Source organism: Odontomachus brunneus, unplaced genomic scaffold (genome assembly GCF_010583005.1).
Source record: "Odontomachus brunneus isolate Ranch 3 - 2012 unplaced genomic scaffold, Obru_v1 Obru_scaffold_058, whole genome shotgun sequence".
Classification (NCBI taxonomy): domain Eukaryota; kingdom Metazoa; phylum Arthropoda; class Insecta; order Hymenoptera; family Formicidae; genus Odontomachus; species Odontomachus brunneus.
Window position 1 is genome coordinate 1,121,305 of NW_022639508.1, and position 18,892 is coordinate 1,140,196.

Genomic DNA, 18,892 nt, shown 5'->3' on the forward strand with positions numbered 1-18,892 from the left:
GTGCCACGCGTATTCTGGTATTTAATTACCGCGAACTGAGCCGAGGGGTGAGTTCGCCGAGCGTTTGATTATTTATCGCGCGAATATCCCGGCGGCTTTTTGCGCGCAGGCCCATTGAAAGTTCGTTGAAATTTGTTTAATCTCTCGTGTTAATTTCGATTTGTCCCATCTCTCTCTCTTTTTTTTTTTTTTTGTTAACGTCGCGGAGGAGAGCCAAATTGCGCTAATAAATTTGCAAACGCGAGCCCATCGCCGGGCAAAATAGGAATGGTGAATAAACTATCGACCAAACAAAAGCAAAGTTCGGTAATTACAACAGCATAGTATATTCTACAGTCTGGCGATAAATCTCTCTCCTCTCTCTCTCTCCTCTCTTCTCTCCTTCTCAGCTATCTCGTCTCTTCTCCCATTCTTCCTTATATACAAGGTGTTCCCGCTATTATCGTTCTCCTTCGTACGAAATTCCACAAGGGATTTTACTCGCTTGTAATTTGAAATTTCCGTCATAGACGAGTCGAACACGCGACTCACTCGCTCGCGATTAACTTTCTGACGCTCGACTCTTTCTCTCGTTGACAAGAGGTTCGACTTCATTTCTCGGGGAATAGAAAAAGGCCACCCTATACATCGGCCGTCCTTATCCGAGGATCGTGAACCGAGACGCTCGGTTGTCACGCGCGAGGATTTATTTTATTATAAAGCTAGATTTACCGGCGGCTACTGTTTATTGAAATCGGCGCCGATCGGAGATTACGACGAGGCAGCGGGGCAACGTCCGCCAGTCATTACTAGGCGCTTAATTACCGCTCATAAAGCACCATGAGACCGACGCTCCACGAGACCGACGTTACAAAGAACGCTCCTTCGGTGAGCGCAAAGTTATCGCGCGCGCGATAAGCTCGGCGAAGCTTAAATGCATTCACGTCTTGGATTTCAAGTCCCGTGTGTGTGGGAAAAAAATGAATGGGACTATCGTCGGGCCGCGGGGGAATTGAATATCTTCCGTTTAATGAAATAGGTTCTTGTGAGTGAGCCGATTTCCATTTTATCTTACCGATGGTGGGTTTTGTTGAACGGGGTGATTGAAAATCACCAGGCGCATCCACCGTCGTAAAGTGAAGTAGTTTTAATTACAAGAGATGTGTTCACCCGTTTCTTGTTCTCCTTTATGCAAGATCACAATTATTTCGAGTGGAGATTTCCCCGTTGTGTAATTTCAACTCGAACGATACTCGAGAAGAGTGAGATTATTCCGGCTGGATTAACGTCCAGAAGAGACGACGGAAACCAGGAAGCTCGGCCATCGAGCTCACTCTTCACATGGGTCTCACGTGGCTTCCTGCCGGTAGTTTTTCCGCGTCTAGCCGGCATATGCACGATTGCGTAAGAAAACAGAGGGATCATACGAACGGCAGAAGAAACGGAACAGACTGATTTATGCCGGCGGGGCGATGTCCCGGCTAAAGTCGACGAGGCTAAATTGCCGGACAAAACGCGACCCCATGTAGAACATTTATAGCGCGCAAGCTGACGTAACCGTCGTATGATCAATTGCGAGCATCGCTCGAGTTGCGAGGTCTTGAGCTTTTGAGACTCGACTTTTCCCGGATCGTGTTTTCGTTCACGATGCAGACGGAGAAGAAAAATTTCCGATGCGGGGGGAACGTTTTTGCGTCGCGAAAATCCGGTTAATTCTCGTGTCTTTCAGCGGTTCAGAGAGACATTAATTATACCTGCATGGTTTTGTTGATTGGGATCTGACAATGTTTTCTTACGTAATTTTTTGCGCTGAATCCGAATGCGGCCGCAGAGTTGCTCTATCACGTCAGAATTTCGAAATATCCTAACCTAAAGTTGCCAAAAAGCTGTTTTTAATCATATTTTAAATTAAATTAAAAATTGAGAAAATTTTTTTGTCAGATCCATCAACGGTATCATTTACTACTATACGGTCCCTTCACCTTCACTGGCCGAGTAGTCATCCACCTTGCCTTAGAGAGTAGGCTCTTACGAGGAACAATTTATCGAACTTTAAATTGGTATATTTCCGGAAGAAAAAATCGCTTTGAGATGGTTCAGAATGGATTTTGCCGTATAGTAATAAATGATACCGTTGACGGATTTGAAAAAAAAATTTCTCAATTTTTAATTTAATTTAAAATATGATTAAAAACGACTCTTTTGCTAGTTTTAGGTTAGGATATCTCGAAATCCTGACGTGATAGAGCAATTCTGCAAATGGATTCGGATTCAACGCAAAAATTATGTAAGAAAACATTGTCAGATCCCAATCAACTGTCAATACCTCCAGTTTTGCAGGCCTGTGTTATTGGAGAAAATTCTCGGAGGACAGTGCAAAATCTGGCGCCGTCTTCGGAAAGGCGTCTCAAAATTTCCTTCACCCAATCTGATGCATCGCGCGACAGGCAGCGCGACGGTAAAAACTCACGGTAGTAGTAATAACTTACTAAACGCTATTCGCTCCGGGCAGGCGCGGCCAGCGAACATATGTCTTACACGTGATAACGCGCGTCGATCATCTGCGCGTTTCCTCCTCGTCCGAAGTGACGAAGTTAATTGCTCGTTTTCTCATCTCGTTAGCGTTACTTCCGCCCGCGCTCGGAAAACAAATGCGCGGGCCCACGTGTTACGAGGCTGAAATTAATGCGCTCTGGTTATTACGTTGCATGCAGAGAACGTGGGCTTTTCTTCTGGAAAACCATCCGTCGTAAAAGGTTTGTTAATTCGGTCGATCTACTCTCGCGAAAAAGATACGACTCAAATGAGAGATCGCGGAGAAATGAACAAGAAAGCAATTTCTATGCACGTCCAAGTTTTAGTAACGCATTCACTCAGTGTCACACAGCGTGTACAATTCGCTTACCTGCGGATCCTCTGCGGAGGCGAGATGCCGGGGGAGGGACGCCGAACAGAAAGCAGATTAAACTTCCTGTTCTTATTAGATGCTCGATTAACTTTCTCGCCTGAGGCTACCACTAAATCCAACCGTGTGTAATTAACTCGCGTGCACGTAACGAACCGCGAGAACATAAAATTCCATTTTCTACGGCGGAAATATCGCTCCCCGAGAACCCGAGTCGCAATTTTACCCCTACTTTCGAATCCTAGCCTTTCCAACATCTGTATATTATGAAGGATCAATGTACGTTTATAATATAGATAGAAACTGAACTCTACATAGTGTTTCTAAATAACAGGAAGCACACTAAATGCCACTTGCAGGTTCTAAAGAGAATTTCCTTACAAAGCTGGTAAGTTAAATAGAATCAAAAGAAGTTGGTGTAAATTTTAGGATTTAAATGAGACACTGAGGTCGAAAGTAGGAGCAAAATTTCGACTCGGGCAGGTTAGAAGGGAGGAACAACTGAACAGGAAGGCGACACACAATGAGATATTATTTCATTATCACGCGACGCCGATAATCACACTCGATAACTCAAGAAATTACTCAAGATCGGAGGACACGAAGTGAAAGTCGAGGATAATTCGGAACGATGAGAACATCAATTACGGACGTTGAATGGAAGAAGCGACGATATGGTATGCGAATTGTTTATTTAACAATCAGCGATAACATGAGAGAGACGGCTGCTGTGTGCTAAGGGTGAGCGACCATATGGTGGCACGATAGCACCGAATAAATGCTAAGCGATGACGTAGCGGAGGGGGGGGGAGATTCAAGATGGGGTGGGGGCGGATAAGAAGTGCGAAAGGTGCTTAAGCCGGGAGTGCAAAAAATAGCTGACTCGTCGGGTAATAACTATTTTAATTTTACTAACCGGGGGGACTTCAGAATATTTGCGGCGCCCATTGTTTATGATACATTAATAATAATTAATATATAATAATAATAATAATTATATATATATAATATTTATATATATATGGCAAGATCATTGGTCAATAAATACTTTACTTAAGTCGGCAGCTAAATTTGCCAAATAATTCTCCGCATGGTGTCTCGATTCCCATTTTGCCGAACCTCAACTCCTCGAAACCTCTGGTTGGAGGATTGATCGTTTTGGTCGTTCGTTCACCGATCTCAATTCGTCACATCGATCGATTCGTTGATCTAAGATCACACGCGCGCTTCGCGAGGAAACCGAGAACACTTACCGATTATTTGGGAAACTCAGGGGTGCCTTCCGAGACGGTCTAAATCGCACTACGCTATTGTACCAGCCGAAGACGATTCTCGGCCGCGTGCTCACGGCTGAATCCTCTTAACGTCGGATAGCAGTCACTATGAAGGTAATAGTGCGCGCAAGTATTCGTCTAATACTATCTGAGTTTACGCTAATAGTAGACCCTTAAGAGACGTAGGTAACACTATGTACACGACAACGACGGGCGCTCGACGACGAGACGCCGTCGTGTTTGCTCAACAAAATTCCCCTCTCTCTTTCTCGCTCTCTCTCTCTCTCTCTCTCTCTCTCTTGTTCTCAACGACTTGATCGCGTTAACGAGCGTTTTCACTAATCGACATACGAACATCGTTCAGTCGTCGTCCGAATTTAAGAAAGCCGTACTCCTCCTGCTGATCTCCAACATTCGATCCTAGAACCAGTAGAGGTCCTTGGAGTCCTGCACCTGGGACTCGAGTCCTGCAACACGGAACAGAACAAGTGTTGTTAGGCGCGCGCACCATACCGCTTCCTGTGCTACAAGGAAGATCCGCGACTCGCCCGCAAGATCCCAAGTGAGCGTTACACGAGAGCGCGATCAGCTGTTTCGCAGCGCCTCCCTTAGCCGAGACGTCTCTCCTGTCGTTGCACGGGAATTATTTATCGGCGTCGTGTCGCGTAATAAAAGGAGGAGACAACGTTATGACGGATGCGAGGGTGCAGAACTGGTGATGGCACCCGCTGAGCAACACGAACGGACAAACGGACGAACGGGCGGACGAGCGAACGGACGAACGAATAGACAGATGGGCCCGATGTCACGAGAGCGGCCAGTTAAGATCTCATGTTCCTTGCGGCCGAATTTATTATCTCTTATCTCGATATACCGAAGGGTGAACCGCCAGATCATCGTCGCCGATACAGAGTCCTTAGAGTGGTCTGAGGAGGGAGGGGCGAGGATGCGCTGGATGCTGGATCGTGCGGCACAATCCGTCATCTAATCGTTCAATTTTACGAAGCGGACTTGGTCTCAGGCACCGTTGTCCGGGCCAATTGTTCCTCGATCATTTGAATAAAATCGCGCGAGCATGACGTCGACATGTCGGCGTCGACATTACTCTTCTGATGCATCGCACCACTGTTTCAATTAAGCCACTGCGCTATTACGAGCTATTAAGCTCGTAGGCGCGGCCTCTCCGCCGCCCTCGCAATTTCTCCTTTAATATTTCCCGATCGCATCGAGAGAGCGAGAGGCGCGCTCGATTATATCGCGCAACAGATCGACGTCTCGTGGATCCCCGGCACGTGATGTACGGGAGATTGAGCTTGTGTCTACCGGCACGCACGTGTCGGCACGTGGACGTATCTACCTGCTTCAAAGTCAGTAACGTGCGACCCGCGATGCGTCGCCATGCTGGCGCAGGAGAGCGCACACACGTGCACGAGCGCGAACACAAAAGAGCCGATCGTGTGTGCGACTAGGCGATAGTCGACGTCGCGTGGAACGCGAAGTATTATTTGATCGAGAGTCATTGAGTTGGAAAATGAACGAGGAAGACGTCGAGGGACGGGAAGGAAAACAGTTTCCGAAAATAGTCGCAACAGATCGCCCGTTGCGCTCAAAAACGCAAAGGTGATCAATTACGTAAAGTGAACACGCCAAATTCTTCTTAGGCAAGGAACGCATTACGTAAGAGATACTTAGGCTTGTATTAACAGTCTTGTTACTTGAAATTTGGTCAGGTTGCAGGTAAGATACTCAGTTTTGAATTTAGAGTTAGTTTTTTCAGCTGAATCACGATCAGAAATACAATGTAGAGATGTGCGAACTATTCAAATTTGAATCGAATCGAATCAAGTGAAATTCGATTCGGTTCAAATTCGAATCCTTGTGATTTGAATCCAAATAATTCGAAAATTTCAAAAATATTCGAAATATGGATCGCGCACATTAGCATTACGAAGAACTATTAAAGACATTCAGCTTTATGGGAATTAGTATGACTTGAAAAGTTTGTTATACATTAAGATTTTCTTCAAAAATATTAAAAGAAGATAATGGCTTCTAGATAACCTCTTGCCGATAACTGTCGGATTGATATGTGTCGTTGCGCAGCTTTCAAGGCTGGAATTATATTCCATACACGTTTACCGACTATATAAATATTATATATCTCTTACCTTATAAAATGAATTGATTTCACATGATCAATGTTATCTCTCTCATACTGAAATCACTATTTTCATGTTAAATTCAATGATTATGTTAATTAAAAATTCTTTTAACGATTTGATTCGATTCAGATGAAATCTCATCGATTTAATTCGACATTAAAAATCTTTGATTCGCCCATTTCTAATATAATGTCATGTATATCATATGACTTAACTGAGAGACTCAGATCCAGTTCTAAATTACAATCTGAATATCTCTCACGTGAGACAAGTTTCAAGTTATTAACACGGGCCTTCAGGTCGCGAAGATGTTATCTTTTTCTTCCTCGTAATGATCGGAACGCGATCGGTTGTGCTACACAAGTTGAACGCGATAATTGATTGACTTGATCGAGAGATAAACCGAAAGACGGCACGGCGTGAGCTTTACGAGTTTCCTCTCGATTGAAATTCAAAATTATCATATCCTCGCGACTCCCCCGCGTTGTTATACGCGATGTTGTTGCGCGCGATTGAATTTTTAGCGTCGCGCGAAAGCGAAGGAATTGTCGGCAATTTCCGGCGGAACGTTTCGTCGAGCCGGTTTCCTCGGAGTTTGTACGCCTCGCTTCTTTGTCGGAAGGACTAAAGGGAATTCCTTGGATCTCCCGGTGCTCTTTGATATCGCGATATTGAATGCTGGAACATTCATAACAGGTGCGTCCGTCCGTAACTTTGTATTCGCTGATTTGTGTGCGTTTGAGGTTTCAAACGGCAACATCTCCGTCGCGCATATTCTTAGGAATATGACAAACGCGGCGCGCGATTTCGCGCGACCGAATCCCCGTCTCCTCGCCGAAATTGCGAGGGCTGACGAAGTGAACGATATCAATTGATATTAGCGCGATACCTAACGTCATTTCGTCAGTGGCAAGGAGGAGCTAACGGGTCGATCCGCCGCAATCTTATCTCGCGAAATCTCACCCATTTCCCATTGTCGACGGGAAGAATCTGTCGCGATAATCGGCCACCGTGACCCCTGCGTGTCGTTAATCCTACGCGCGGAAATCCCGGACAGAAACGCCGGCGTATAATCCTCGTGGGAGGACGTCCTAATTCAATACGTCCTGCGGCACCGCGAATGTCGGGTAATGCGCCATAAGTGTCACCAGCCGGGACGATTTATGCGAACCGCGTACACGCGTTTTCGTCGGCGAACACGCGAAGCCGATACGATACTCGGGGTTGCTCGGGCCAAATGGCGAGGGGGCAAAGGGTGGCTTGGTAAATTGTGTGTCGAATAACCCGAGCAATATTGCCCGATGTTTGCCGTATTACCCCTCTGGTCGTCCTCTGGTGTTTGCGGTAAGACGCGGGACGTGAGATCCGCCGTAATTCCAGCGTGAAATTTTAGAGAGAGAGATTTGCCGGGGGTGGAGCGCGATGCTCGTCAGGTTTAATCCCCTCAACTACGGCCACTGTCAAACATTGCAAAATAGATCGAGTGATGTTGAGAATTCGGGATCTAATATTTTCGCAAGAAAATTTCCTTTCGCAACGACGACTCTTATCGTACGTTTCGAGCCGAAGAGGCATCGAAGGGTTCATTTGCTGCTTTCATTGAAGCAGTTGAACTATCGATTTTAATCGAGAGGGGATGCGTCAGGGAGAAAAGTGGCTGGCTCGACGTGTGCAATATTGCGTCGGGCGCACGTCGATGATCCGAAAGATTTGCGAGGTTTAATTTGTAATTAATAGTCGCTCATCGGTGCATACGAGTTCAAGAGGGGGGGTCAGTCGGGCTTACAGCGAGTTCAAGTATATTGGATTCCAGCCGGCGAAGGGTCTGACCCTTCCCCTCCCCCCATTGATAAGGGTCATCACAATGCCCGTCTATGCGCGCATCCCCGTTGGTGAAGGGATAGCAGCGAGGGTCGAGTTCTCGCTTTTTCGAGGGCGAGGGTGTCCGATTTAATTTAATTTCGATGCCGTTGTCTATGGCGCATCCTGTAAGCGGTGGCGCAGGAGAGGCCATCGTTTTACACACGGCAGGCACAAAGAAACGAGTGAGTGAAGGTAGAATAATCGGCGGGATACCGAGGCTCCGGATCGTCGGAATTTCGTATTTTCTGAGCCGAAATCGCGAAATATTAATATCTGGAAACCAGAATCGTAGGCTTAGAGTAGTAATCCCTGCGAAACCTAGAAACCTACATCTTACGTTCCACATTCTACGAATGTGGAGTCCGGGAATGCAAAGGATCTGCGCGAAGTATCGAGAATTCCAAGATCCCGGGGCGGAAGATTAAAAAGGATCCACGACGCGAAGAGAACGAAGAGGACTCTCTTGAATCTCTCTCGTATTCGCCAATGCGGCGACTCGTCTGCTTCGCTTCGTTCCTGGCGAAGCAGCCGAGTTCAAGAGATCGATATAACCAGCCGGCCCGACCACTCCCTCCGTTTGCAAGCTGACCAATCGAGAATGACTGACCATCCCCGGCTGGTGCGAGTCTCTCTCTCTCTCTCGTACTCACACACACACATACTCTTTCTCTTTCTCTCTCTCTCTCTCTCTCTCTCTCTCTCTCTCTCTCTCTTTTCCCTTCTTCTCGTACAACGGTGAATTACATGACGTCATTGTACGACGCCATTTTCAAGGCGCGTGCCAGAAAGCTACGGGAGCACCGACAGATTATGCCGCGCGAGAATGTTCTATGAAGAATGCCCTAGACCCGAAAAGAAATTTATTACGACCCTTAATCCCCTCAAATCCCAAGTTATATCTGAAAATTCTCGGGTTTCTGGATCGATTCCGGGCCTCATAGATCCTAGAGACCGTGGATTCTGTGATCCTAAGTTTTCTTAAATGCTTGTTGCTGTGATGCTAAGTTTTCTTAAATCATGTGATCGGTCATTAGCCGCCTCGATCGCTATGACCACCTTGACTCTACAGTCTCCCGAGGCCAGTTCAAGAAAGCTCGAATTCTAGTTTCACGGTAGATCAACGATAGATCTCATGACATTTTAACATTCCGCATTCCGTGGAACCCGGTGTCTCGGCTGCTACATGATTTAAAGGCATAGCTCCTTCAGATTCTACTACGGGTTCGCGGCTTCTCGAATGCGGTTCATTTGTCAGAACGACGAGAATGTCGAGTTTGTTCAGCTGAAAACCAGACCGCGAACTAGAATTGCAGCGCGGATAAATAATTCATTTCGCGGCATGTCCTGAAGCTAATCGGTAGTAATACGCGTTGCTATTTTTCATACGACGCTATTTTCATCGTAAAGGCGATTAATCTTTCGTAGGAGGAAGAGGAGATAGAGAGGAGTCGAGCTAATTTATCTTAAAACCAAAGTGCAGATCGGAGTTGCATGTGGCGAATAAATAATTCTCCGCGCGCGGTATCGGAATTTGTCGATCTGCTCTCTGCAAGTAAATTAATGATGACTTTGCAGCATGCAGCTGGTTTAACGGGTTATCGTTCCGCAGCTCTCAAACTGTATCTTGAATTCCGTAGATTCAATTCTCGCGTCGTGAATTGCCTAGATCTCAGTCACGGATTTTTCCGGCTCTACTCACAAGGGAAGGCCGTAGAGGTCACCGTGTTTTGACAAGCCTCGGATACATTGCAGAGAAGTCAAAAATAAGAAACATATTGTTTCATAAATGCTCTCCCTCTCGCATATTTACAGATTAAAACAATCTCCCGAGACCAATTCTGTGTATTGGATTACGAGCAAATATTATTGAAGCCGCGAAATATACGAGAAAATATTTAACACAAAAATTTCATGGCATTTGATCTATAATTATGTGTTAAGATTCCTGTGCCTTCGTCGCGGCCATTTCGATTAATGACATTAGAAGAGCGAGAAAACGTATGCCCCAAAATTCTTGGAATACATCGAGACAAAAGGTTATGTCCACAAAATGATACCTGTGATCGACCGGGCACATTTGTAAAATATCCTGGAAACTCTTCTTTTGCTCTAACAATCAATAAATACCTACGAAATTAACGTGACAAAATCGCGAGGAAAGATAGGCTGAAAAGAAATATCGCATGTCACGTGGATTTTATTTATTGATTGTTGGAACAGGAAGAAAATTTAAGGAACACTTTACAAGTGTGCTCAATCGCAATCGCAACCGTCACCTTGTATGCATGTCCTTTTTCTTCAGCGTATCTTGCGAGAATTTTAGGCATGCGTTTCCTCGCTTCTAACGTCATTTTTAACGTATTTCTCAACGTGCCCTCACACACGGCTACAAGTAGATGCAGACGCGCAGTGTCCGCCCCGCCGGGGCGTTGCAAGTAGATGCAGACGCGTTACGTCTGCCCCGCGAAGTAGACACATACGCGACCCGCGCTGGTTCTACTCGCGCGCTGCAAGTGGATGCACGCGTGTTGCGTCAGCCCCGCTTGTACGCGCCGCTTCGCATAGCTCCGCGAGATTCTCTCGATCGCAAAATGTGCAAGAGGACAAGGAACACGCGTCTCTTATTTTGGTCTTATCTACACCGAGAGAAACTATCTTTCGGTTGCTCTAACATGAAAATGGTAGCACACTGAGAGAAAAATATAGTTGCCTTTGGCGTCAACTATACGCTTTTGTGATTTTAACCACAAAAACGATTAGAAGAACCACTGTTTTAGTAAGTGTTATTAGAAAGATGGTTTTTCTAATTATTTTTCTGGTTAAAATCATAAAAAAGTATAGTTGACGCCGAAAGCAACTATATTTTTCTTTCAGGGCAGTGACTCTTGCACGTAAGATTATTATCACTACATTGAAAAAAAAAGCTTGGTAATACTTACCAAATGCGTTTTACCATACCATTTGGTAAATAGTAATCAATATGGTAAATGTTACCAAATGTTTGGTAATAATTACAAAATTGTTAGTAACATTAACTTTCATATAGTAATGTTCATTTCTTATATTTAGTTGATACTATTTCACTAAATGTAATAATTATAACACAGGCTGGATAATTATTACCAGAAATTTTTCTCAGTTTAACATTACAATATACTTTAATAAAACGATAATCTCCTCGACTATAATGCATAGTAATTGTTTCCCTATGCGACTATAGTTTCAAATATCAAACATTTGCCTCTCAGTGTAAGCGTCATTAAAGTGGGAGACGTTTCCAGCTGGTTAATCACGAATCTTTTCCTCTAGAGAAGTGAAAATTTTCTAATATAAAAGCATATACACCGAGAGAACGATTTATTGAATCAAACAAATGTTTCTTTGGAATAGTCCAAATATTTTTGTTGCGTCAAACAAAATTTTGTTCGATCAATAAAAAAATTCGTTTGGACTATTCCAAAGAAGTGTTTATTTGATTCAACCAAATCTCTCTGTGTAGAAATGGTTCTCTCTGTATAGAAATGTTCATTTTTCACAAGTTTACGTTAGGGGAAAAGATTCATGATTAACTCCCTGATCCCTTTGTTAGATCCGATATATAACAACAAATATTGGATTAGTCAAACTTACGCTTTCCATACGTTTACCATGTTGCAAACGTTCAAACATCACCATTGACCATGAAATTGAAGTATAAATTGACGCGTGGTCCGATTTCTAGCGGATTCCTCAAGCCGAATTTTGATCACTTGCAAACGACTCGAGTTTGATAATTGGTGTTTTCTCTCGCTCGACGGAAATCGACAGTGTCTGATCTGTTTTTCCGAGGACGAGGTTGACGGGACGGCTTCTCACGGGCGAGCTAAGGGAACGATAGGCCGCGAAATAAAAGCGGCGTTAACACACGTGCGTCCCGCGGAGGCATTGCCATGTTGAAACGCGTACGCGTCACTCGGTAATTGCGATTTATTTCTCTTAATCGCCGCGTAAACGGCGGCCGATTTATGCGGTCCGAGTTAATTTCGCGCAATTATATAATTACCGGGTGCAGCCATCGTGCGCGCAGCGAGCCTAATCGGTTTGCGGAGCGAAGCGGAGCGCCGTAATGGCGGCACTTAAATTTAAAGACACTTCGGCGACTTCGAGTTACCCCTCGTCCGACCCGACCGCTCGTCTCATCCTCCATCACTCTTCGCGAGTCCCTTGATCCTTCAGTGCGAGCTTCCGCCAAGTTCTTAACTCGTAAGCCGAAGTTTGTCCTCGCAGTTGATAATAATTGAAGTACGCGTTCCTCTGCGAACAGCGGAAACTTGACGATATCTATCCGCGAGTTTTCGTTCGTGTGCCAACTTGAAAAATCCAATCACTCCAACTTAAAGGTAAAAATATTGTCGATGTTAATTCGTGCGCGAGCAATAACGATGAGAGAACGAGAGACTGGAGCTTTTAGTTCTCGTTTGCACGAGCGTGTCCCTTTGGTTTGCGAGACGCTTTTGTTATCGTCAATTCTTTCTGCAAAATTGTTTACCCGCGCGCATACGTATCCTCTATTTACAAACGTAATGTATCGGACTCGTGGCTTTTATTTTCATCGCGTTAGACGTTCTGCCGCACGGATAAGCGGGAACAGCAAGAGGGATGGCAGAGGGTCGGGATTCATTTTGCGGCACGATGCTTGGCCTCGCTGTATGGTAAAGTGAGGGTACAAAATCGATACTAGAACCTCCTCTCCCCTCTTCTCGGGATGGATGTCACTGTTTCCACGCTCGGCAGCCATGCCTTTCGTCTAAGGAGAATGGAATTCAGGCAGGATAGAATCTTAGTAGTCGAGAAAGTTAAATAGGACTTGGAAGGACTGAGAATTCACATAAAAGTAGATTTTAGTCACCGGTTTTCGTCTCGCTACGTAAAATCCGCAACAAACTTGCTTGCCAAAATTAAGAAAGAAAAAAATTGCTCTTCTCTAGAAATATATAAAATTTACGGTATCCAAGACGAGGATCAATTATGATAGACAAATCAATTAACTTAATAAAAAAAGGATACAATTTAAGTGACTTTTATGGGAATCGCAAAGCCGTAGAGGATGGTGATGAAGGTGAAGGTGAGAGCTGCTTGTGTGTGAAAACGAATTTACGAAAACAAAAGTAATGAGAATTCCAGCGTGTCAGAGCGCCTTTCTCTCATCTTCTTTATATCCAATGTGTCGCCCGTTCGTCGACACGTTGTCGAAAATTGCAAGGAGACCATACGTGAAATTGTGCGACTGCATCAAGGGTGAACGAAGGGCATGAAAGTTGTATTAGGGTGCAGAGAGATGGGAGTGGTCTCTGTAATCACGATGGGCGTGGTTTTTCACGGCTTGCTGCAGCTGCATCCCATGGGGGTGCAGCAACGCACAACCGGATTTCTGTCACTTTTGCCGCGAAATGAACGATCCGACGCGCGATTCGTTGAAATGAAGAGAAAAGGAAGGAAAAAAAGGGATCAAAATGTAAAATGTACTTCCATCGAGTTATGCGAGAAATGCGGACTCATTCTGCGCCGCTGAATAAACTGTATCGCGTTTTCGCACTTGTGTGTCCCCCAAGTAATGATCCAATTTGCACATAATTATCCTCTTTTCTCATATGCACATTAACATCCGTTCACGGATAATCCGCACCGTGACGTCACCTTATCGTACCTTCTTTCGCAAGATTCGAAATCGCCGAAAGTGAATTTCCGCCGACAGCTCATCGGCCGCGATCAAATTCCTCGGCGAATTTTCTCCGCGGCAAAAAGATCCCGCGCGGGATCGTGAAATGTCACTTTTCTATGGCGCATAATTTAACGCTATCCTTCTATCTGGCATAATTTACGGGGAGGAGCGGCGTGTTCAAGGAACAGACACTCGGCTGGCGGCGGTGGCGGCGGCGGCGACGGCAGGATCCTGAGGACGCGGCAGGAGCGAGATGTTTTGCGGGCGAGTCCGCGGCTTTTTGCGCTGTGGACGATTTCGGTGGGTGAACGGCGAAGGAGGCCGTATGGATCGCGGCTCCCATTAAGCCCTTATTAATTGCGAGCATCTGAGGGACCGACCGATCTTTCTTGCGCTACCTGCGCGCCATTCCGCCGGCCGGGCCGAGCTCGTCCTGTCGTTCGACACAGTCAGGACACGGCAGGACCTTTGATGCAGAGTCGATACGCCGACGGGACCCGTATACGAGTATACCGGATGAAGCAATGCGCCCCGCGAGGACGCGATAAATCAGGAATAGCGGCGCCGTCGGCGACGGCGATGTGTCGTTGCCGCGGTCGGTTTCTCCAACGACGAATGATTATGTTATTCGCTGTTCTTCGCGTCCTGAATGCGAACGCGGCGATTTTCGCGATCGGTTCGCCCAAAATGCCCGACATCGACAAACTATCGCGCGTTCGCGTGCTGATTCTTCTCTCTTGCTTTCTCTCTCTCTCTCTCTCTCTCTCTCTCTCTCTCTCTCTCTCTCTCTCTCTCTCTCTTACACACACTCTCTCTCACTCTCTCTCCCTCTCGTTGAGACCCGAACCGATCTAAATAAATGCTCAAACGCGCTCCCGAAATAGATCCGCTCCGGTGCGCATTCGTCGTTGACGAAACCAAACATGGAAAAGTCTACTTACTTACCGGAGAGGGGTGCGTAGTGGCCGTGAGGATAAGGCGGCGCCGAGGATGCATCGACGAGGGACTGCGACGGCGTCGCCGACGTCCACTCCTTGTAGGTCGCCGCGGCGTGCGCGTGATGCGCCGCGTGGTGAGACGTGTGATGTCCGAGGCCGCGTGCACCACCCAGAAGAAGACCCCCGTAGCTCGCCGCCGCCGCCATATTATGGTGGTGGTACTCGTGCACCGCCCTGAGGGATTCGATACGCGTTCCAGGGTGAAAATTGCGAAGGACGAGTCTGGGAGGCGCGCGAAAGGGGCGCCTCATCTCGCGGAAATGCGACTTTTGCACACGCGATCATTGAAATCGATGACAAGGTATTTCCTTGTAAGAAGTAATCATGCGGAGCGTGCCGCATGATTACTTCTTACAAGGCGTTCTATGACTTCTATTGCGTTTGGCTATAGGGCCAAATTGTCCTGTCTACATTTAACCCTCTGTACACAACGATGAATTGATGAGACCCGAATATTCGATCACTCACTAACTTTCGTGAAGGGAAATATTCAAAGCATCTTTTTGCAGATTTTGATTTTACTGCTGTACTGTTATAGCGCTACCCTTGTAGCTGAGGTTTATCTCTGGAAAAAAATGTGTCTGAAAATATGAATTTTTAACACGATAGAAGTTCAACGTTGCTCGGATTTGACAGATCCAGATTGCGCTGTATGTTCAAAAAATAAAGATTACACGCGGAAAGTTGATAAAATGAAGTAGATAGACGTATCTGACACTTGGTGGAAAAGTGATGAAAATAGGAAGATTACGAAATAGTTTAGAAAGTACAGGTACAAAGGCTATCCTTTGGGCCTTGGGACCACCTATGGGCTCGCAAAACGCGTTGCGTCGTGTACGCCGCATTCTTGAGCGTTCCGCATAATTACTTCAATTGCGATTTAATCGAATACGATTAGTAAAGATCGCGGTAAGACGCGCAATGTAACGTAATATTCATGATAGTTGGTATAGATTTTATCGCGGGCACTCGACTGAGTCTACGTGAGAACTAAGAACCTTCGCGTTGTTAATGTTTTCGACGGTACGTCCGAAAAGGGTGAGCCGAAAAGGTAAGAGGGAAGAAGAAAAAGAGAGCGATGGAGAAAGAAGAAGAAGAAGAAGAAGAAGAAGAAGACGACGATGCAGCAGAAGAAGAAGAATAAGAGGAACAGCGACGCGGTTTAAAAGCGAAAAAGAAGAGCGCGAGCATGTGAAAAATACTGAAAACCGTCGGGAGCAGGTAACGCCGAGATCTTTAGCACTGATCCGGCCGCGGCCGTCGTATAAATTACGAGTCTGTCACCGTCGCCGTAGGAAGAGGACGAAAGGTATCGGCGAGTTCCCTTTTTTTCTGTCTTCTCTCCCGCTCGCGTTCAATTTCCCTCCCCGCGCGTTCCCACGTGCGTTCAGCGTGTAACTCTTTTAGGACTTTACGATTTTTTTGAGAACGTCACCACACTTCGACGTCGACACGTGACGCGCCCCTTTAATCACATCACACACGCGGAATCGTACGACGCGATCGTACGACGATGGCGGAGCGTTAAATCGCGCGGATCGCGAATACGAGGTGTCAATGTGTACGTCCCGACGTTAAGCGTGAGCCACGAGTGTGCTGCCGCGTGTGGAGCCGAGTTGTGAAAAAACAAAATTAAAGGAAATAACGAGACAGCGAATAGTTAATCCGACGTGACTGAGGATCGCGTTTAGAAAATACGTATTGCCCGTCTCGCTAATTAACGCCCGAGCTATGTGGCGTTTAATGGCGCGCACGCTGGAAAAAATCCTCAGCATGTGGACCCGGTTTTATATCCTCGGCGTGCTGTGGAGTTACACGCGATTGCTCGATCACGAGGAGTTGGCTTACGCGCGTCTAAGAGTCAACGGAACGTGGACAACGCGTCGATATTCCGTCGCGCAACATTGTAAAGAATGTCTATTAATGGGCGTGAGGGGAGAGGGAAGTTATGCTGTTTATGTAAAACGGAGAAACGAGAGAAAGAGAGAGAGAGAAAGAGAGAAAGATAGAAAAAAACAGAAAAACAACAACGATCGGTAGCACTGACCTGTGGTGATACTGTGGGTAATGCGGATGCCACGGATCCGTCGGGTACTCGTAGACATCACCGGGATGCTGACTATTCCAAAAGGAAGGGGGAAAGTTCCTCATGGACATGGGGGAGATATTTTCTGCAATAAAAAAGAAGACAGTTTCAGCGACGCACTTTTAATGGCCCGTGCGAGAAAACGCGCGCGCGCTTGCGAGAAATCCTCGAGAATGAGACAGAGACAGAAAGAGAGAGAGAGAGAGAGAGAGAGAGAGAGAGAGAGAGAGAGAAAGAGAGAGAGCAAGAGGGTGAGAGAGACAGACAGAGAAAAAGAAAGAGGGGTGGGGTAGTGTCACTCGTTTCCTTTTTATTTTCCCCGCGAGACTTTTATTTCGCTGCCAGAAAATATCCAGGACGGCCGGAAGGTCCTGCGTGTCGCTAGTCCCTGCAATTCCAACCCTTCCTCGAGCGCGCGCATTTTGGCGCCTGCCCGACGAGATACCGATTCGAGAACGGCTCGCCTACGGTCGTAAACGTCGCGCGCGTCTCTACTTCTACGTTCAAGATCGCGGATAATTAAGAAGCGTCGTGTACGCGTGTTGTCAAAGAAAAGGGGGACTTCTGGGACACGCACAGAGCCATAAACATTGGCGCCACCGACTGGTGATCTCCGAGTGATGATTTCCACCGATAAACCCCACCGTGGACTGTTCCACGACGGTGGACAGTCACCCTCGGGGAAACAAATTCCAGGCGGCCGTGCTTCCACCAGAAACCTCTTCGTCTCGAGCAACGGGAATAAATAACGTCACCGGCCGGCTAAATCATCGTAGTTTGTAACGGCGGGAGTAAATTAGCAGCCGGTATGCCTCGCCTAGAAGATAATCGAAGTGACTTTAGCCGGAGATGAAATCGTGCGCGCGGGGAGGGAATTGAAGGCATAAATCGTGCTCGACTGCGTGGTCGACCTCGCGTTGGTCCAGCCTTCGGACGCGCGTCCTGATTGGTCGGGGATGGGCAAGAAGAAGAAGAAGAAAAAAAGGGAGAAGAAAAGGAAAAGAAAAAAAAGGGGAAAAAGGAAGGAAAAGGAAAGGGAAGAAAAGAAGAGGAATCCGATGCGAGCGAGGAGCGCGGGGAGGATCGCGGGAGGATACACGACAAGCTTCTGGCTTCGGAGTGGCCGCTTGTAAAACAACCGAGCGGTGCCCTTCTGCCTTCCGCCGATTCGATCCCGTGGGATTCTGCCTGCCCGTTTAGCGAGATCCTCTCCGAAGGCGACCCGCGTCCGTGGGAACGACACGGAATATTTTAATAAAGCCTCGTCCCGCGATCGCTCCGACTGGTACCGCTCTCTCCTAATTGTTTGGAATGATGCTAATGCGCGATTAACAACACACATGATACGTCGCAATGACGATGATCCCACGTGAAATAAGGTAACGGTCCTAATTATGGGTCACACTTAAGGTACTTGGAGTAACCATTCACATAAAGTCGATCGAACATTAACACGAGCTGCTGTGATATCGATATAAGCAACCAACAATACAATTTTAAGACGAAAATTATTAGACTTTGAATTAGTTTACTCTAAATTGTAAGACGATAATTAGAAACGTGCGTAAATCCAGATTATGTATTAATTGTCTCATTTTTATATCAATAATAATGTCCATATTTACTACATTGGTAATCCATATTGTTTTAGTCCATATAGAATAATAGTATACAATCTTACTAGCACAATGAACTAGCAGTTTCATAAATCTAAGGAGCGTAAAGCAATCGATATCTTAGATATTCTTTTTTAATTCTTATTCTTTTTTAATCTTGAGGATGTAAATATAGCCTTAGAATATAATTGTATAATTATATAATTAAAAGAACTAAAGAATATAAAAGCATTTTCTCTGGGTGTTTATGATATGTACTTTTCCAGTACGTTGACAAGCCAAGTTTGATCCGAAATTGGGGCTCGATT

General features: G+C 46.0%; 1 protein-coding gene across 4 annotated transcripts in view; it reads right to left on the reverse strand.

The window, feature by feature from the left end:
* Nucleotides 1–3,769: 3,769 nt before the first annotated feature.
* LOC116845827 (protein vestigial) overlaps nucleotides 3,770–18,892 on the reverse strand; it is a 56,223-nt gene continuing 41,100 nt past the window's right edge. The window contains exons 4-6 of one of the 4 annotated variants that reach the window (XM_032818964.1): nucleotides 16,930–17,053; nucleotides 14,826–15,056; nucleotides 3,770–4,625 (exon numbers count right to left, since the gene is read on the reverse strand). In XM_032818964.1, coding sequence (XP_032674855.1) covers nucleotides 4,481–4,625; nucleotides 14,826–15,056; nucleotides 16,930–17,053 — 500 coding nt within the window. In that variant the 3' untranslated portion in view covers nucleotides 3,770–4,480. The remainder of the gene's footprint in view (nucleotides 4,626–14,825; nucleotides 15,057–16,929; nucleotides 17,054–18,892) is intronic. The other 3 variants (XM_032818965.1, XM_032818967.1, XM_032818966.1) reach the window with 3 other exon arrangements.